Genomic DNA, 20,470 nt, shown 5'->3' with positions numbered 1-20,470 from the left:
GCATTGTGTGAAGGAGGAGATAGTGTGTGTGTCTGTCATAGGCTACTTTTGGGGACAAATTTCAGACTAAAGACCAGTTAATTGGGGACGGCTGGTTCAACTGGGGACAAAAGCCATGTCCCCAATTGGGAAAAAGCTGATTTTTGGGTCAGTGGTTACGGTGAGGGTTAGGATAAGTCTCCAGGAAATGAATGTAAGTCTATGTAATGTCCCCAAAAGTGACCTAGGATAACGGGTGTGTGTGTGTATATGCACGGTTTTGAACGGTGTGAATGTGTTCATGTGAGAGCGTTCGGTCAGCATCACTTGTGGCAGTTAGCTGTGATGACTCCAGCAGTGCAGACAGTTACATCATACCAAGCAACCCTTCAGGCCAAACAAAATGTCTGCTAACAAACAGCAATTTGCATCACTGCTCTGATTTGGCCCCATTTTCAGCCATACTAGGTCATAAAACCTTACTACACATCAGATACATTCATTCTGAATGTATGCAAGAGATTATATAATAATCACTATATACAAATGTAAGCCAGTAAAAGCTAAACTGAGCCTGTTTCTTATATATAATTTTTTTTTTTTTTTTTTTTACAAATGTTGCCCAGTATTTGGTTTGCAATCATGTATAAAACATGAATGATTGTTTTGGAAGTACAGTGGGCACTGAAGCTGCTGATACGTGGAATGAAATTTAAAAATGTCTAAATATTTAATGTGTTCTGTTGATCCTTACAGACTGTTTGAGTGTCATACAATTCAACAACAGTAAAAATATCTTTGTATTTTGGGCCACTTACTGTAAATTGTACAGTCCCACTTTGAATTGAGTAACCAATTTGTCTTTGTTGCATAGAGAATAATCAACATAGATGGTAATGTTAACTGCAGAGCATACGTTATATGGTACATTTGTCATTATTAATCATACTGGGAGATGATGTGTTGTGATTAGGGTCAGTTCAGAGTTATTTTTTTCCTTTCACAGTCCAGTTTCAGCCCTCTTACTCTCGCTTAGTTAAACTTTGTATACTGTGATTAGTACAAATTATATCACGTCCATGAATTTTATGAAGAGAAATGGCTTAAGCTGTGGAAAACCATAGTCCAGTTTAAATACGTGTTTTAGTTATATTACGCAATTACCTTTTTGAAAACGTGTTCCCAGAGGAAGTATACTGTATGTTGTCTGAGTTTTTTTGCTTTAAATTTCCACAGTCCTCATAAATGCAATGACTAATGCCCCAGTCATGCCTAAATAAGAAAACTAATTGATTGCAAAATAACTTAATTCCTGTAAAATAAGCAATTAACTTTTTTTTTAGTTAAAAAAGTTTTTTTTTAAAACAAAGTCATGTTTATTTTCAGTGTTTATCACCAAAACACATTCTATGTATCCTCGACACCTAACAAACATGTTGAATACTTTTCCATCCTCATAAAACATTTGCAAAGCTGATTGTTTACATCCGTGTTTGCTAGCTCTCAGTCTTCTCTGCTATGTTTCTTGGCACATTACTGCCACCAACAGTTAATCAGTGGAATAGCATGAGGCTGGCAGCAGGAATGTGCATCATGTCGCCCACACGCTCAAGCTACAAAGTATACAAATAATAATAGTAATAATAGTAATACAAATAACAGCAGAGGAGAGAGCCACTGATTAAAACAGTGCTTTATAGCCTTGCTAGTTGGTCAGAAACTTCACAGGGTACCTTTAAACCTTCCATACTTAAATGTTTCTTGAATTGATTGGTTAGTCGTACACACTTTAACTCGTGAAGTTTCCAGGCTAAACCCATGACAAGAACAATGTACTTCTGTAAGGTGATGGAAGTATTTACCTGTTTAGTAATTAGCTACATGAAACTGGTTGTTTAGTCACATTTTTCCAGGTAGTGAGCTGTGAAATTTCAGTATTTCCCAGCTCAGACGGGTTGTAAACATGCTGCTGATTTTGCTTGACCCGGCTCCTCAGGCGAGACATTGCATCACATTCTGGTCACTTTAGCCCCTGATCTTTGATTGTTAGATGGCCTTGGGGGGCTCCGTGTCTGAGCCACACAGCTGTGGCTTCAAGGCTCCAGGTTGGCTGTAGCCTAAAGCAGACAAGAGCAGCCTGTCAGGCCTCTACACAGTTGACTTGTTGGGCTGTCAGCTTTATTGTGATGGTTTTATGGTTTCACATCGAAAGCTTTTCAACTTCAAACTGCACCGGCTTGAAGGAAATTATAAACTAGTCCATCACCTTCAACACTAACAAGTTCCCGTTCAGGTTGTGAGTGTCAGGGGAGAAAAGCTTAGCGAAAGTGGACACACATACACCCCCCCACACACACCCATCCTATGACGCACAAATCTCCAGTACTGTTAGAATTAATATAATTTTTCTTGCTTGGGATCCAATTTAGGTTATTGTTTGTTGTTATTTTGTATTTCTTGTCTTTGTTGTTTAATCATTTGTGCAATTAAACTAAACTCTAATCCTAACTCATTCTGATGTTGCCCTTTAGCTTTTGAAATGTCTCGACAGCCACTCTGTGCTGTGCTGATCTCTATTTTTTCATTTATTTTGCTATTTGAATGAGATTTTTCTGCAGCCACTAATTAGCTCTTGTCCTGCAGATATTTATTGGCTGATGCAAGCCTGAAGCGAGCCTTTGGGTGGCCTTGACTAGGGAAAGGTCAGCTTGGGAGTGGGATAATACAACATTGCATATAAGGTCCAGGCATGAGTGAGTGAAGACTGAAAGCTACTGGCTGTGCATCCTAATGGCTCTGCCTTAATAACAGTAGAGAAGATGAACTTGCCTGTTTCAACAAATTGGCAATGCTAGCACGTAGCCACACAGCCACTCCTTAATATAGACCACCGCAGAATTAGCACACTCCAATACAGATTTACACAAGCCAACACACATGTGCGCTCACACACACATACCGTACTGTACATGCCGACGCTCGCGCACATGCACTGCCAGAGAATGACAAACTGATTAGCTCCCTCTCACTGAGAATTAATTGGGTTTCTTCACGCTTAAAATTAATTCCCTCTTTTATAATGTCCTATTTAAGAGTTGTGGCGCCTAAATAAATAGAGGTGATGAATGGCTGGCGTGTCGAGGACAGTCGGGAGTGTTTTACTGCTTCGAGGGCCCGATTCATGGCTGTGCATTCTCAGTTCCTTGATTTGAAAATGACAAGAGGTGAGGCGCGCCTGTTGGACCTGCGCACAGACTAGATGAATGAGATTTAAACTCTTAAGTGTGTTTGTGCGTCCCTTTCCTGTCATTCATCATACCATTTTGCCTACTCTTATGTCGGGGGTTTTCAAAAAACAAACATCAGGGCTCTCTGAGGATACAAACAGAAACATAGAGGTGTCAGTTTTGGGGAATGAATTTTTGAGCTGGAGACAGTTGTGTTTTATGTTCAAAGATTACCATCAGCTGTGTTTTATTGCTTTGCGGCCCTATCTGATCCTGTGATTTCTAACGTCTTTGTTGTTTTAGAGACATACAGATATTGACTGAGCCCATAGGTATACCGCTTTTATTCAGTCGGAATGAAAAGTGGCAAGGCTGGGGATCAACACAGCCCAAATGGTTTTGATGTGAATTTCTCACGGTCTTAGTTTAACACTACACAGATCTTTGATATGAAATACTTTTTATTATATTTCATTATTTCTCAGACACTCCTTTTTTTTTTTCAAGAAGTATAGAAACAATTATAGCTTAAAGGGATTGAAGGCCTTGTTGCGACTTGTTTATTTTATACTTAGATTACTGCCTATAGAGCTCAGGTTGTATTTGACAGCATAGAGATTTAACAGCCGGCCTGAGGACACACACGTTGTTATTTACTTCATAACTTCTGAGCGGCAGTTAAACAGTAATATCAACAAACAAAGAGAGACTGACCCACAAATCAAAGTGGAAACTTTTTTCATTAAAGCAATCATGTTGCCTTGACGCTAGGAATTGTTAAGAGTATTGATTTATAGAGGCGTCAGCTTATTTATTGTATCGTCAGTGTTATTTAGCAGGTGGAGTTGTGATGTCTGATGCTTTACATTGAGTGAAATATTTATACAGTTCTTCAGATTCTGCCTGGTTTGTCCAATTTGTTCAACATTATCACTCTGTCACCCCAAGCTCAACACCTTCCACTTATGAGTGAATTATAGACATAAGCAGTGCAGCGACAAGTTACTGGTGCAGTGCTATTTGGAGAGATCACACAAGACAATTTTTTTAGCATCTTGTGTGAAATTGACTTTAGGATTTTCTAATTCATTTTAAGCCATGCTGCTCGTGTCTCCCAAATGCACAGCAGACCTCCCGATTCAGAGTGTGATAGGAGCTCCTGTGGCCTCGCTGTATGGTGATGAGTACTGCAGTCTGGAGTGAGGAGTAAATGTGATTTCACTTTTGCAAATTAGGGCTTCTAAAATACTGAATACTGGGGAGCTTAAGCTAGTTCATTTTTATATTGCTCCTTGTAGGTGCAACAGCTTAAAAGGCTATCAGTAATAAATAATCAAGGTTTATTTTACTATAAATAATATAATTTAACTTGTATTAAATTCACCTCGGTGCACCACCCTTCGAAAAGGGTAAATTTATAGCCGATTAATTAATTTAGTCTCATCAAATATACTAAACTATCCGTTTGGAACTTAATACTTAATAACTACAACCAAAATTACCATATTAATAACTAGTAAAGGCTGAAGGGTTTTGGAGTTTTGGCGGAGGTTGGCAGTATTCACTCTTGTGCAACATTAAATGGATCAGCATGTACGTTCAAAAGCATTAGGGGGAGACAAAAGGAAAATGGCGGCTTAGAACCAAAATGGCGGGGGTGATATTGCGAGTTTGTGTGGGAGGAAATAGACGAAAGGGAAGATGGCAGACTTGGACCCAAAATGGCGGTTTGAACCCAAAAATGGTGGGGATGAGACTGCACATGTGTATGTTTCTTTCTGCCTCTGCATGTTCCACATGCACGACATGAACACGTGTGAAACAAAGAAAGTATTTCCTCGCAGAGTGTGTGGTTGTGTTTAAAGCCAATTCAAAGTTTATGCACATGATCTGTGTAGGATAACAATGCCGGGTTAGAAAAGAGATTAGCTTGCATGCAAGTTCTCTGAGTACGTGCGTGAAGCATGACTAACATTAACTTAGCAGTGTAGCTACCCAATAACCTAACTATGACAAACATAACAACAATAAAGCTTAGTGAATAACTGTAAACCAAATCAGTACATGTACATTGACAAAAGTTAAGCAGTCCTGTGCTGAGCTGTGTACACCATCATGCTACGCTATGCCCAGTTAACATTACCAGTCCATGAAGGGAGAGGGTTCCTTGGTGTTTTTGTTAGCTGTGCTGCTTTGTTAGCTGGCGATTCTGTCTGAAGACGAGACATATTTGATATTATTTGGCCCTGAGGCACACGTGTAGTCCCCACCTTTGGAGCAGACTGTTTCTGTGTTTTTGAAATCCGGTTGTCATGGCAACTGAAGGTTTGAAACTACTTTGATACCATTGCAGAAGACTCAGTACTGAATTTTATACAATTTTGAAACACTCACCAAAGAAGTAAAAAAAACAAAACTCTTAAATTCAACTGCTGCATCACCTCTAGAGGGCATCAGTGTGTGTCTGGGTCATAACGGTTAAGGATTGATGGACAAAGCTGCAGTCTGGCTCCAGACTGTGACTGAAGTCCGCCTCAACTGGGTGAATAAACTGGAGCCAGGAGGAAAAAAAATATAGAGCTGTTTTTCTCACAGAGCCAAGAAGGATGGATTCCCAGCAAAATTCAAAATCCCTGCGCAAGAGTTGGTGCTCGGCGACCAGCAGTCTCAGGTTCAGTGAACTGCAGGCTGCTTGTTTTCATGCAGACAGTTGACAGTAAGAATTAAATAGATGGTCAGCCATCATGTTAGCATAGGTCACAACAACTAGTATCATCAATTATTGATACTCAGCACATAGATTCTTTATTTAACCTTTATTTTTCAAGAGATAACACAAAGTATGTGTGTGTTTCCCATTCAAGTGAACGGGGAAAGTGGTCTCAGACTTTTGGACCCCACTGTATGTGCAGTGTTTGACACTAGAAGGCTGTTTTCACATTCATCTGCTGAAAGTGGAAAGTTTCTCTGTGCTCACCAAAAATCAAAGTTTAAGGTGTGTCCCTACAAGCGTGATTTCTGACATCACAACTAGTTTGGGGCCAATCGTCCAGTATGCAACTTACACGACTGTGATGTGGAACCTTGAATCCTCCAGTGCACACACACTGAGAATAGACTTTACAGTGAAGTAGGAGACATCTTGTGTCCAGTAGTTAAACTTTTCAAATGAAAAATATTTACATATTCACAGATTCTGGATTTTTTTTTTTTTTTTATGAAGGAGAAGGAGAAGATGTCATTTGAAGAATTTTAACAAGATAATTGATGTTTTTTGTGAGAAAAAAACATATTAGACACAGCTTATTATTCAGAGTAGAGTATTTTATCTACATCTTACAACACGTCTGGAGGGGATCTTTAGATTCACATAGATTAACCAAGTTTTGCATACTCACACCGGAGCAAAAACTGTCTCTTAACAGAGTTGAATATGTATGATTTCTGTTTGAGTTATTCATATTAAAGCTCTGCTGCTCTCAATATTGTCTGTGTCTGAAATATACTACTGTATAGTGCCTGTTCTGTTCTGGTCATGAACGATTTTTCAATGTGATATTGTTGTAATATTACATTTTAGATGGTGTCAAAACAGAACTGCACTTTGACATTTAACTCTGGGTTTTATAAATCGAGTTCATTATGATCATCATCATTGTTGTTACATAAGAGGCCTCTCCTCCTCCTTTATGGGCATGTGTGGGCTTCTAAATGGGATGTGAATAAGTTAATGTATAAAGGTTGGTGTTGGAGCAACAGAGGCGCAGCGGCTCGGCTCACCTATCAGCCAGCGACGGCGCTCTGCCGAAGCGGGCTGTGATAGCAGGTGTCCTCCATACAGCACAGTGTGTGTCACAGCTGTCAGTCTCCTGACAGAGACCTGTCCACACTGTCCAGCCCGGTTAGGCAGACAGGCCAGGGAACACATACACACACATACACACATACACACAAACAAACACACACACACATACAGAATAGCCATATTTGAATGAGCACATACACACAGATGTGAATAACACCATGTCAAGGTTAGTTAGAGCTGAAGACAATTGATTAGCAGGCTGGCAGGAGTCTGACTGTTTAGGACATGAACTGGTTTCACCCCCTCACTCTCTCTCTCTCTCTCTCTCTCTCTCTCTCGCTCACCCCTCTCTCCCTCCATCCCTCTCATCTCTGTCAGGGGTTTCACTGTTTCACAGAATCTGTCCTGCTGTCAACATTCATTACATCTCACCTGGAGCGTTCCTGCCTTTTGTGTGTTAAATGGAAACTGAGAATTGAATTTTTGAATGGACTCACACTATATATCTAACTTGTTTACATGGTTTTCTATGGTGCCGTTTTTTGACATAATTGTGGGATGCTCTACAGCATGATTGATTTCGATACCTTTTTGTGTGTTTTGTTTCTCTTTGTGTGTGTGTCTGTGTGTGTGTACATGCGTGCGTGCGCTGCAGGTGGCCGAGATGCACGGTGAGTTGATAGAGTTTAATGAGCGTCTGTATCGCTCCCTCATGGCCAAAGACCACCTCATTGTCCAGATGAGACAGGAACTCATTGACCTGAGAGGACCGGTGAGTAACTGGACACACATACACAAACACACACACACACAAACTGATGTTTCCCCTCATCTAATTTCTCTGCAGGTTTCCTCTTCCCCCCCCCACTCTCTCTCTCACCCTGCTATTTTCTTGCCTCTCCCTCTAGTGATTTTGTTTGACTTTTTATTTCCACTTCCCCTGTTTGTTTTGGCAGATATTCCTCTACGGTCAGTAGCTGCCAATAACAGTTAACTGCACTTTCCTGTATTCTCATTTTTGGTCAGCACTTCTGCACTGCATTTCCCAGAGATATCAATCAAACACTTTGTTTAGTACTTAATATATCTACTTCTCTGGTGATGAAATTTGACTCTTCTCTCTTTTGATGTCTGTTGATCAATTGTAGCTATCAGTGCTATGCTAACTACCCACTTCCTCTGTTAAAGGGCTATTCAAACAAACTACTTTTGCCTCATACTTTCAAAGTTGTCTTGTACAATAATGACAAACAGACACAGAATGCCAACATCTGGTCATGCTCAGGGGAGCTCGAAGCAGTCTGGACACAAACACACACACACACACACCATCCATGGTGTGAGTTAATGCAGCGGCAGTGATGGGAGCCCCGGGCGGACGATAGGACCTCTTATCCTCAGCTTCAGCCCTGCTCTGCTGGACCGCTCACTCTGTGTGTGTGTGTGTCCATCTTTGGCTCCTGATTGCTACATGCTTCCAGCCACCACGAGCTGCTGCAGATGACCAAACCCTGGTCACTTTCTCTCCACCTCTATACCTCTGTGTCTCTCTCTCCACTTCTCACACTTCAGTTACTTTCATGGTGCATGTGTTTGTGTGTCTGTGTGTGTGTGTGTGTGAGAGTGTGTGAGTGTCACTCTTGGAGCATTTGATTATAGCCTGGAGGCAGGAGACCCTGTGGTGACAGTGTTTTAGCCCAGGTTTAGATAGTTTGTCAGGAAGAGCTGAGAAGATGAAATGCCAGCTCTGGATGACACACACACACACGCACACACACACACATCCAGATGACCAACATCTGGACCTGGTCATGTTGTCCCTCAAGGGACCTGGAAGCATGGAAGGAGTGAAACAAATCATAGGCTTGATGGACTCACACACACATCAACAAACAGATACAATAGCATCGAGGGTGTCACATCTGGATAACCACTGTTATCCGACAGCAGCGGAGGACACTAACAGTGTCACACACAACACATATGTGCCTGTAGAGGAATTCCAGATGTGTATTCCAGCTGAATAAACAGTATACTGCAGCACTTTCTACTAGGTGATCTGTGTGTATGTGTGTGTGTGTGTGTGTGTGTGTGTATGCTATATTTATATATGAGTTTGTAATGTATGTGTAATGAATCTCTAACTTTACTATCGATCTCTCTTTTTTCCAGGTTCCAGGTGATTTAAGCCAGACTTCAGATGACCCCAGCCTCTCAGATTTTGAGACGTAAGAATTTTTCTTTATCTTCTCACTTACACTTGTTTCCCCTGATCTCCAAGAAATTATGTTTATAGACAATTAATTTGCAAAAGGCCAATAAGTCACATTTTGAATTATATTTTTATCAATTTTATCAATCTAATGAGGAAACATTTTTAATGAATATATTACTTTTGTTTTCCCTACAATGTCAGCTCTTGTATTACAATATTTTTCAGTATGTAGAGGCACTTGTAGCACTTGGTTAAAGGAAAGTTTGACATTTTTGGAAATATGTTAATACAGGAGTTAGATGAGGAGATTGACACCACTGTCATGTCTGTACAGTAAATATTTAAACTTATGCAGCAGGTTAGCTGTAGCGATGGTAAATATAAAGCTACTGCCAGCAGGTGGTTAGCATAGCAAAGCACAAATACTGGAAACAAGAGAAAACAGCTAGACTGTCTCTCTGTTAAAAGGTAACAAAATCCACCCACCAGCACCTCTCAAGATCACTAATTAACATGTTTTTATCTTGTTTGTTTAATCCATACAAAAAAACAGAAGTGTAAAAAAAATGACTCAGTCTTTGTGCTAAGCAAAGCTAACCTGCTGCACAAATATGAATATTTCACATGCAGACATAAAATTAATAATAATACAATTTGTGTTAATGTAACATGCCATATTACCGCACTCCCTTCACTCGAACAAATGTTGTCACTGAATATAATCAAGGCAATTATGCTTTTTTGTCTAAGTGTATGTGGTGAAACAAATTAGTTGCATATAAACATCCTCTACTGTCTTTTTCTTGCTCCATTCTTTTTATCTGTTTTCACTCTTACCTTTGGATTCTTTCTTCTTTTGTATCTTGTAAGAGCTAACATCACACTCTGGCTTAATCAGTCCGTATATCCTAATAAAATCTGCTCTCTCAGTATAAGTTATTCTTTCTCTCCAATTTACTAAGTGAGCAAAGCTAAACACTGTTTGATTTCATATATTCATTCATTCGTTCCGCTCTCAGTTCATGACCAAATTAGATTTGGAGGTGTTTTACCAGAGTGAGCTGTAATTTGCTGTAGCTCTCCAAGCGTAGTGCCGACACACTGTTGATGTTGCTGCTGCCAGTGATAATGATAATGATGATGATGATGATAATGGCGACGGCAGTGAGGATGGTTGTTGTTTGTGTCACTCAGGGCTCATCGCGCTCTCATCAACGTGTGGATCCCCTCTGTGTTCCTGCAGGGCAGAGCTGCCAACGCCTACCACGTCTATCAGGTAAACCTTGACATGTCTGTTCGAGCAGTGGATTCTGTTTACCGGGCAATACTAGCAAGTAGAGTCCTCTCATCATTCTGTTTTTACTGAGGTACACATGTAAACAAAACAAAACAAAAGAGGGACAGGGTTACAAGTTCATTAAGCCAAGGAGTGAAGGAACAAATGAGCAAGCCCTGATATAATCCTACATTTACCAAAGTTTGTATTCATACCTCATCAGCAGCAGCATTCATTAGCATCGTTGCTCTCAGGGCTTTTTTTTCCCCTTCAACTCTACTCATGAGGTTAAACAGAACATTTAGCCTTAGATTGGGATAGGCAGTGACAAATTATGGGGCTTTTTTTCCCATCTTTATTCAAGAGCGTGGTCTTTTATATTTGAGAGCGTGATTTATTGATTTCACGTTCAGATTTTGTAATTCTTTCCCTCAAACCCTGCCCTCACACTTAAATAGCCCCAGCTTGTGCTTAGATTTGCTCTGCTTCTACTCAAACTGTATGCTTGCTCTAAAATATGTTGTTGCTTGCACAGATTTCCTGCTCCAGCTTCAGCCCTTCTCCTAAACACTCAGGCTGCTTCTGTGCACTTGTGAAATGTCTGCTCTGCTCCTGGATTGTTTGTGCAAAAACCCTGTGAAAATCCCCCGACCAATAGAATGACAGGTGTAGTGTTGACCAATGAAATGATCCCTGCCTCCTTGTGGGCATGTTCATTTTACTTCTTAGAGCGTCCTGTACGGGCGGTTACTCTTTAACTGGGTTCATCTCATCTGTGTAGCTCAGGTACTGAATAGTCAATGTGTAAGTGCCTTAAATCTGCAATCTATCTAATGGCCAGCAGGGGACGACTCCACTGGTTCTGACAGCAGATGCTTCATGAGCGCACAGAAGCAGTCTGAATGTGAGGAGAAGGGCTGAAGCTGGAGCAGGAAATCTATGCAAGCAACACTATATCTAAGTGCGAGCATACAGTTTGAGCAGAAGCAGAGCAAATCTAAGCACAAGCTGGGGCTATTTGAGTGTGAGGGCAGGGTTTGAGGGAAAGAATTACAAAATCTGGATGTGAAATCAATAAATCATGCTCTCAAATTGAAAGACCACGCTCTTGAATAAAGATGGAGGAAAAAAGCCCCATAACAAACTTGTTTTTGGTGTGTGTTTTTGTATATGGTTTTGCTATGTGTCATTTTTAGCCATGCTAGCTGTGCGATTCTATGGATGGCTATGTTGGTTAGTCTGTCATTTGTGGTTTTAAGTGAAATATACAACAAATATTTGATGAATTACCATTCAATTTGGTGGAGACGTTGGCGATCTGACTTCTCCACTGGCACCATCATCATTTCAAAGGCTTTCATTTTTTTAATACCTCATCTGTAGCTAATATACAAATATTAGCATGCTAACACAGTAAGCTAAGATGATGGCCATGTTAAACATTATACTTGCTAAACAATGTTTGGCATTTTTGTTGTAAGCAAGTAAGCATGCTGACGTTAGCATTTAGGTCAAAGCATTGCTGTGCTGTGCTTTGCACACCCTCACAGAAGCACTAGTGTGGCTGTAGGCTCTTAGTCTTAGACTGGTTCAAAATGTAAGCCTGTCATGTCAATAGTAAAGTAAAGTAGTAAAAATTAGAAAAAGTTAGCAGAGGACCATTATGCCCAGAAAAGGACTGGGACCCCTTAAAAAACAGCCTTCTTGCAACCTCTAATCACAGTTTGCAGTCATTTACCAGTTGTGATCAGTTCAACCAAAGAGTGACCTTTTCTCTCTTCCTACATAAAATGACCTCATAATTTGCAGAAAAAAGGTGAAGATTATAATTTGGTGCAGCAGAAATACATTTTTTCTTCTATTCTGTCCTCTGAATCATCTAGCAACCCCACAGATTTGGCCCATTTAGGGGGTCCTGACTCCCAGGTTGGGAACCACTGGTCTAGAACATAATGTCATGTCAGTGTGCCAAGAAAAGAAAATGATAAATAAAAGAAAGTTTAGTTAAAGCCTCTTTCTCACTGATCTTTTCCATCACAGAGGAACATCTTTAACATGACAACCACTTCTTTTGTTGCCTCCTGTTACAACATAACTGTGTCTGTTGGTAACTCAAAGGCCAAAGCTTTTTTAGACCTAATTAATCCCAAAATGGGCACTGCGCTTCACGTCCGAGTTTGTAATCACGACTTATCGCAACTTCTGACATTTACACCAATGAGTTTCACACAACTTGACTTAACTAAAATACTGGTTCCTGAGCTCTGTGCCAGGTACTTATCTAAGTTAGGTGTGTTGGGAACTGGACTCGAGAGCGGCCTAACAAACCAAACTGCTGCTGCCTCTTGTACCTGTCACGTTATCGAGCAAAGTAGACAACGGTGGCTCATTCCCTCGGTGACTGTTTTACAGTGTCTGTCACATTAAAAAGGTGTTACACCTCGGCTCTCACACTGCAGCTGTCCCCCGGTTTCCCCCCTTTGAGACAGAAACACACACACACACACAGATTGTTGCACTGACACACATGGATTGTAGTGCAGACACAGATATAATGCACAGTGGATAGAATACACACACACAGATATAAGAAAATACTAAGACACATAACTTCTCACAGGTATTTACAGAAAATGATAAAAATGCAGGTTCATGTAGACACACACATTAATGTGCACATATACAGATACACATGGGAAACACATGCAAGCACAGGTACAGTAGTAGTAGTACAGTAGTAGTAGACACACTTCTTCACGCTGTACAGAAACACTTGTCAGACAGAAACACACACACACACACACACACACACACACATACACGCGCTGTGCTTTTATCTACTCTGTAGCCAGGAGGTACAGCTGTAACGTTAGTCAGGGGAAACCATATGGGACGGAAGAGACAGGTGACACATTCTCAGCTCTAGCTGATAGTCAGGACTGGCTGACTCCCGAGCTCAGCCCGGCTCAACTTATACATAATAGATGTAAATTCACAACTCAGGGCTGGTGCTGAGAGCTGTCTGACACCTTTTTGTGTGAAATTATCTCCGTCCTTGTGACAGGACAGAGGCATGACGATGGCAAATGAGATTCATTGTTGTAATTTCTCATGTTCCCATCACTCAACAGCCTTGGACCCACTCACACAGATTTGTGGGTCAGTGTTCCTCCTTTGTGGACACAGTGGCAAATAAATCTGATAATTTCTCACCAAATGTGATGAAAATTATTTAGAATTAGCATTTTCTGCATTGGTGGCAGTAAAAAGCTCTGTGGAAAGCGGCTCACATTGAAATCGCAGCACAGTGTGGGGAAAGTGACTTGTTCCCTGCAATTTGGCAGCTTATTTATTCAGTAGTACTTACAGGTGGGTGCATCATGATGGTGCTGTCATAAAAGCACAGATTCAGAGAATTTGTAACAGACTGGTGTTGCACCAACCCTGTATAACCCTAATATGAGTGTGCCCATTTCCTATCAACACATAAAAGAACTCAATTTCTTCTCAATGATTGGTAGATATTTTTTTATACATGATAATAGAGTCTAAAAGTATGTGAAACAATTTGGAGTATGTAGATATCATGATTGCTTTGGGCAATCCTCAGTGCCCACCTGCAGTTATTAGAATCATGGATTGACTCCAACATCAAACCTGAGCATTTTCATGTGTTGCACTGATTGAGTTTAATTTCTCCTTCTCAATAACGGTCTCTGTGAGACCGCTGTCCAGCCCTGGAACTGGTATAAAGCGCAGCCCATCTGGTGTATTGGATACTTCCCTTCCCAGAGCTATATTCGTCTAATGGCTCCCTATGGAAACAGCTTTTGTTCTTAGACAGGCTAATGGATAGCCAAGGTTACTGGAGTCATTGTTGTTAAGGTGAGGTGGTTGTGGTGATTGAACACCGAGCCAACAGCCTGAAAGACCAGAGAGTATCATGGGGAGAAGGCAGGGGTCTCTATAAAATACCCTCAAGCGGGTGCATGGGCTTTTTTTTCTCAGTCTTTTTCACATTCTTGCACACACATATGCTTGCAAAATTGAACCAATGATGAGAGAAATGAGCCATAGCCGAAGCTAGAGAGGGTTTTTGGAGGCTTGGAGAGTGAATGGGATTTTAGAAGCCGATGCCTAAGTTAGGTCACAGCAACCTTGTGGTTGAAAATAAGCACACTAACAGCCCTGTGCTGCTGCTAAGCCCACCCAGAGAGGAGGAAACACCCCCTCTCATGTTGTGTGTCCCTAAATGTCTGCTTCTTTCTCTCTTCTCTTCTTCTCTTCTCTTTCAGTCGCCCTATCCATCTCCCTCCCTCAACCAGATTGCATGGCATTATGGCGAGGGGTATAACTGCTTGTACTCCATTTTCCCTCTTTGCATTTTTTTTTTCAGAGTCACTTTTCTCTCCAAGCTTTCTGAAATGACTTCCATCTAAAGCTCAGTAAGGCTTGTGGATGGATGACGGGAGACAGATGGAGATGGAGAGCGGGAGACTGATAGATTTGCTCCATTATCAGCCGAGTTTTGCTCTTTGTGGCACGCTGTGCCTCTGGGCCCTCATCCCTCCGTTGCTCCATCCCTCCCTGTGACTCTTTTTGCCGTCTGAACTCATAATGAGAGAATTATACCAGTCGCGGAAAATCAGTGTCTCCCTCCCACCCAATACCAACAGTATAGGCTGTTATGAGAGGAGGGAACGAAGCAGCGTTTGCACGCCATCAACGAACACGAGGAGTCATTTGGTGTGCGCAGGAGTGTCTGTGTTTTCATTACCTGTGTATTTTAGGCTGGTATTGTGTTGTGAAAAGAGCATCGGTCAGAAGCTGATTAGGAACTCTTTTCTTTTCTCAAGGAATGAGGTGGCGGCCATCCTGCATGTTGTCAGGGTCTGTGGTGTGGAGTTGTGTGTGCAATAAGGACATTAGCTAGAACTCAAATACGGATTAAAAGTGACAAACTAAAGGAGAGGTATTTGGCTCTAGGGATGGCAATGGGTCTATTGGTCAGTTGACAACTTTGGTCCAGACTAAAATATCTTAATAACTGTTGGATGGATTTCCATGATTTTTTTTGATTAGATATCTGTGGTCCCCACTTACTTTGTTGATCCCCTGACTTTTCCTCATGAGGTTTACATGTGTGGTGAAATAATCCTTACAACAACTGTATGGATGGCCATACAATTTGGTACACACATTTGTGTTCCACTCAGGATTATTTGTAGTAACTTTCGTGATCCCTTAACTATTTTCATTTCAAATTTTTATTTGTCCAACACTTTGGTTTATGACCAAATACCTGCAAAACAAATCATTCTTAGTATTCCTAGTATTCCTAGTTCTTGACATTCTTTGTGGCAACTGGTCCTGGCCAAGAAGTAGTCCAGCACATAATCCCTGTAAAGCAGTGAATTATCATTTGAACTCTTTGTTTTTTGTACAGATTAAACAAACAAGATATAAGGTGTTAATAAGGGATCTTTAGAGGGGCGTAGGCAGACTGTCTGGTGCATTCTGTGTGTGTTGTGGGCATCAACTGACATGACGCTACACAATGCGACAGGTGTGTGTTGCCTTCTCCAGACATTAAATTCTCCCTCCAACAAAGTTTTTTTTCCCCACATATCTTCGTCATCTTCGAGTGTGACAAAGGTAAAGTCAGGGCTTGTCACTCACCTTATGTTAGTATTCAATACAACATAAAAGCCTTCAACTATGAATAATGCCATTTGGCTCAAGGTATTTTACATTATTCTTGTCAGAAGCTCTCCTGCTGAGAAACTCACTGCTGCTATGCGGCTGTCTTATAGGAGCTTTCAGGTCGTTGATTTCAAGGTGTCGTACCTATGGGGTCATAGCAGTAGGAGGCATATACTTTTTGCAATAAATGCAATAAAGTTTTCCTCGCTAACAAAGAGAAGATAATTGCGATCACTTGCCAGCTTAGTCTTACAGTCTGACTCTGCTTTTGGAGACTAATTTTACAAGTTGCTTGTGGTGTGAATTCCTGATAAAAACAGTTTCCTTTGCAGTTTTAGGCAAACATCTTCACACCTCTTCCTGTTAGTTTACACCAGAAGAGGGAAAAAAGGAGCTTTGAAAGGCCTGATTAGTCACTACTTAACCCCCCTTCAAACACACATACAGTGCAGACACACTAACATGCCATTAATGTTAGGGAAGCATGTGGAAAAGTTTCACTTTCCGCAACTTTTAATCACTTGTAGAAAAACCCGAAAACCATTATAGAATCACAGATAAGTCAGCTTCATCTATTTCCTCTTAATGCTTCAGCTTGCAATGGAGCTGGATTTTATTTAAGTTTTGGCCCAACAAACTCATTGTGTTTACTGTCCCTTTCACGGATTTAGCCCCTCATCATCATCCATCTCTCGACCTCTCTCCGCCTCCCACTTTTCTCTGGTTTCTTTCATTATCTCTCTCTGGTTCTTTTTCATCCATCTGTCCTTTCTCTCCTCTTTTCTTCCCTCACCTCTCTCCCTCTCCCCAAGTTTACCCCCTCTTTTTTTTCTTTGACCTCCTCCCGCTCTTTTGTCAATCTTCTCCCAATCATTTTCCATTCACGGTGATTAGATAGGTTTGGAGAGTGGCGTTGCTCCTGATGATGAGTTCCATGGCAAAACGATTGAGACCCTCCCACCTCCACAGCAGTTTGACAACAACAATGAATCACGGATTTAACCTTGCACCACTTCCCAGATGAGACAAAGATGAACACTTCTTAGATTTATTTTATCCACAAAGGTGAAAATGAGGGACTCTTCACTAGAAAAAAAACAATTTTGTTCAAATCAGTGTGGCATGGTGCAAATGGGATGCAGTGTGAATGGAGTGTACAGTGTGTACATTACAGCATATAGAAATGTTGAACTAGCACCCCTGATCCACAACTCACTGGCTGCTTTACATATATACATTTAATAGATATACTGTATGTGCATATATTCCAAATGAGCAATTCTCTTTGATCAGCAAAAAGCTGAGCCTATAATGTCCACGCGAAGTCAGGGACTCACTGCAAACTTCTCACTGTTTTAATTATGCTAATAAGGCTGGATAATGTCTACTATAACTTTTCTCTTTCCTCTTTCTGTCCTTCACTTTTTTCCTTTCTCTATAGAACTACACTAGATTTAAGATGTATTGTACTGTAGGTAAAAAGCATATGCGCACTCGTGTCTGCTGCATTTTTAAAAGGCACCTTCGTATTATCTTTTTATGCTTGTTGTCATACATACAATACAGTACAGTACCTTTAACTGTAGCTGTTTGTGTTGCGCTGGAGAAAGAGAGTGAGAGATCCCAATTAATAGCAGTTACATAAACCATCTTTGGCTTCCCCATGCCTCCCGAAGCCTTTAATATGCACCATATGAAACCACATAAATCAGCCACTCAATGAATAATTGAGACGTCCTCGCTGACACTCTTTCAGATGTGTGCCCTGCTGCCTGCAAAGGACTGCCGTCCCCAGAGAAATGCAGTGTGGGAAATGTATTAGTACCTGTAATTTCTATATTAGCCATTGGGTTTGGCTTTGGAGACTTGTGGCTGTCGAGGGGGTAAACTTTACATCCAGACCCGCTCGGTGTGAGTCGTGCTGATTAGCCAGAGGCTAACCCCGCATGGTGATGGGCCGCCTTAGCTATGCAGATGAGACAATACATCCATATGTATTAATGTGAGCTTTGAGCATGTATGTGTGTAAGTGTGAGCGCATGTGTTACATTCAAAGACAGATGGATGTTCTGTTTTTAAATATGGGTAATGTTGATGATCTCGGGTGTGTTTTTTTTTTTCTGTCTGCTCGCTGTCATGCACATACAAGAATCTGTGTGTGTGTGTGCGTATGTGGGTGATTATGGTTGGTTGGTGACAGAGGGAGATAACTATTGTGTTGATGATGGTAATGATAAATGTTTTACAATGATGATGATGATGATAATTACAATCGTTGTCTTGGTCTTACATCCATCAGTCATAGATTAAACCCCTCATGGAGGCTGCTTTTACCGCTGCACACTGCAGCACGGGCACCACATCAACTTCAGCATCAGCATGATTTACATTACATTTCCATTTTAGGCACTTAAGTCAGTGCCTCTTATCCAGAGCGATTCACAATGGGAAGGTTGAGGTTCAATGTCTCGTTCAATTTCACTTAAACAAGATACACAGCTGTTGATGGACGTGTACTGTGACTTGAATGTTACAGCCAGTCTATCAACTACAACTACTATGAGGGCAACACTCGTACAATATTAAGCAAACTAATACAACAGCCCTGCAATAAACACCAGATCTTCAATAGTGACTAACAAATACTGGATTTTTGAGGCAGATACTCATATCAGTACTTTACAATAATAAAAATGTGATGACACTTACAGCTGAAAAGATTAGTTTTTCATAGATTTGTTGATCATTAGAAAAACAATGGTTTTTCAAGTTTCAATTTTGAGTAAAGATGACACATATTTCCTCGATCTAGCTTCACAATTGTAAATATTTCCTCTCTTTTCCTTATGAGGTAGAAAGATTGAACTGTTAGAAGGGGAAAAAAAGCAATTTAATGATATCATCTTGAGCGTTAGGAAATTATTCTGAGCATTTCTCACTGTATTCTGACATTTCATAAACTTAACAACTAATCAATTAATTAAAAAAATAACCTGCAAATTATGAAATAATCAACAATGAATATAATTAGTTGCGGCCATAACAATGTGTCAGCAAATATCCTTTTACTGTGCTTAAGCACAAAACATAAACAAACATAGTGATGTCAGAGTGAAGATGTTTTATATTTGAAATAAAAATTTTATATCAAAGATAACAGTAACAGTAGATCTGAGAGTACAGTTAATCTTGAAAAGTAAATGTCATTGAGATTCAAATCTTTGAAATAATAATTATAAAAAACAACAACAAAAAACTCACTTGAACGTCTGTACAGTATACAAACAAATTCTACCAATAAAACATTTATCTGAGAACATACACATCATTACTGATATATCTGTGATACGGGGCCACTGTTGGCTGATAAATTTGACTTTCAGATGCTCAAGAATCAAAGCTTTTATTTGTCACATGCTCAAATTGTTGTTGTCAATGCTCGACTATTGAAGCATTCAATTTACATTGACACAGTCAGAAAGGTTCAAATTCAACTCTATAGTCATTTATGAGCCTGAGATTTTTGGTGTTGCTGTGTTGGACTGTGTGATAGTGCAATCTAATAAAAAAAAAGAAGAAAAAAAAGAAAAGATGGTGTCTAAGATGACCACAGAATGATTCAACACATTTCTGACACAATGACAAAAAAAACTTAAACATTATAATTCTCACAAAGGTATTTCAGGGCTTTGTTATTGGAATCCATGACATTGTACAGGTACTGATTTCATTGTGTATATTATATACCTGTAAAGCCACACCGCTTTGATTTGCAAGCTCTGAATCTCTGAACAGCCTATAATTTAGGATAATGGTAATTAGTTCAGTGAATTTTCCATATTACGGCACCATGCATCGTACTTGTACTATACTGAGTTAAGGCATCGTTTTGCTGGTAAGTGCTCTGATCCTTTTAATCAAACAGCATCTTTGTCTCTACATCATCTGGATTTTAACCCCGCTTAAATTTAGCAAAGCAACACTGAGCTTTATGGGCTCTTGAAGGGCGCCCGGCAGTCAGAGCTGAGGTGAAGTCCTGCTGCGGCACTTCATCAGCTAGCCGCCCTCCAATAAAAACTTCAAAGATGTATCGTTAGCAGCTGGAAATGTGATGTGAGAGGTGGGATGGGAAGTCAGCTTGGCCCCTCTCTCCCTTTGGGGATAGGGCAGCAAAATCGGGATTTGGCTGGTTACGGTGTTGTGCCCTCGAGGGAGTCAGGAGGGAGTGTGATGATCTCTACTTTAGCCTCAAGACATCTGATTAG

General features: G+C 40.5%; 1 protein-coding gene across 3 annotated transcripts in view; it reads left to right on the top strand.

The window, feature by feature from the left end:
• Positions 1-20,470, top strand: part of snx29 (sorting nexin 29) — a 149,285-nt gene that overhangs the window by 87,127 nt on the left and 41,688 nt on the right. For all 3 annotated transcript variants that reach the window (XR_010924791.1, XR_010924790.1, XM_067575602.1), the window contains exons 16-18: positions 7,667-7,783; positions 9,184-9,239; positions 10,421-10,502. Coding sequence is in view for 1 of the 3 variants with exons in the window: in XM_067575602.1 (XP_067431703.1) it covers positions 7,667-7,783; positions 9,184-9,239; positions 10,421-10,502 (255 nt within the window). In the remaining 2 variants the exon portion in view is untranslated. The remainder of the gene's footprint in view (positions 1-7,666; positions 7,784-9,183; positions 9,240-10,420; positions 10,503-20,470) is intronic.

The sequence above is a fragment of the Thunnus thynnus genome, chromosome 20 (genome assembly GCF_963924715.1).
Source record: "Thunnus thynnus chromosome 20, fThuThy2.1, whole genome shotgun sequence".
Taxonomy (NCBI): Eukaryota; Metazoa; Chordata; class Actinopteri; order Scombriformes; family Scombridae; genus Thunnus; species Thunnus thynnus.
Note: the sequence above shows the minus strand (reverse complement) of the source record. Positions and strands in the feature narration are given on the sequence as shown.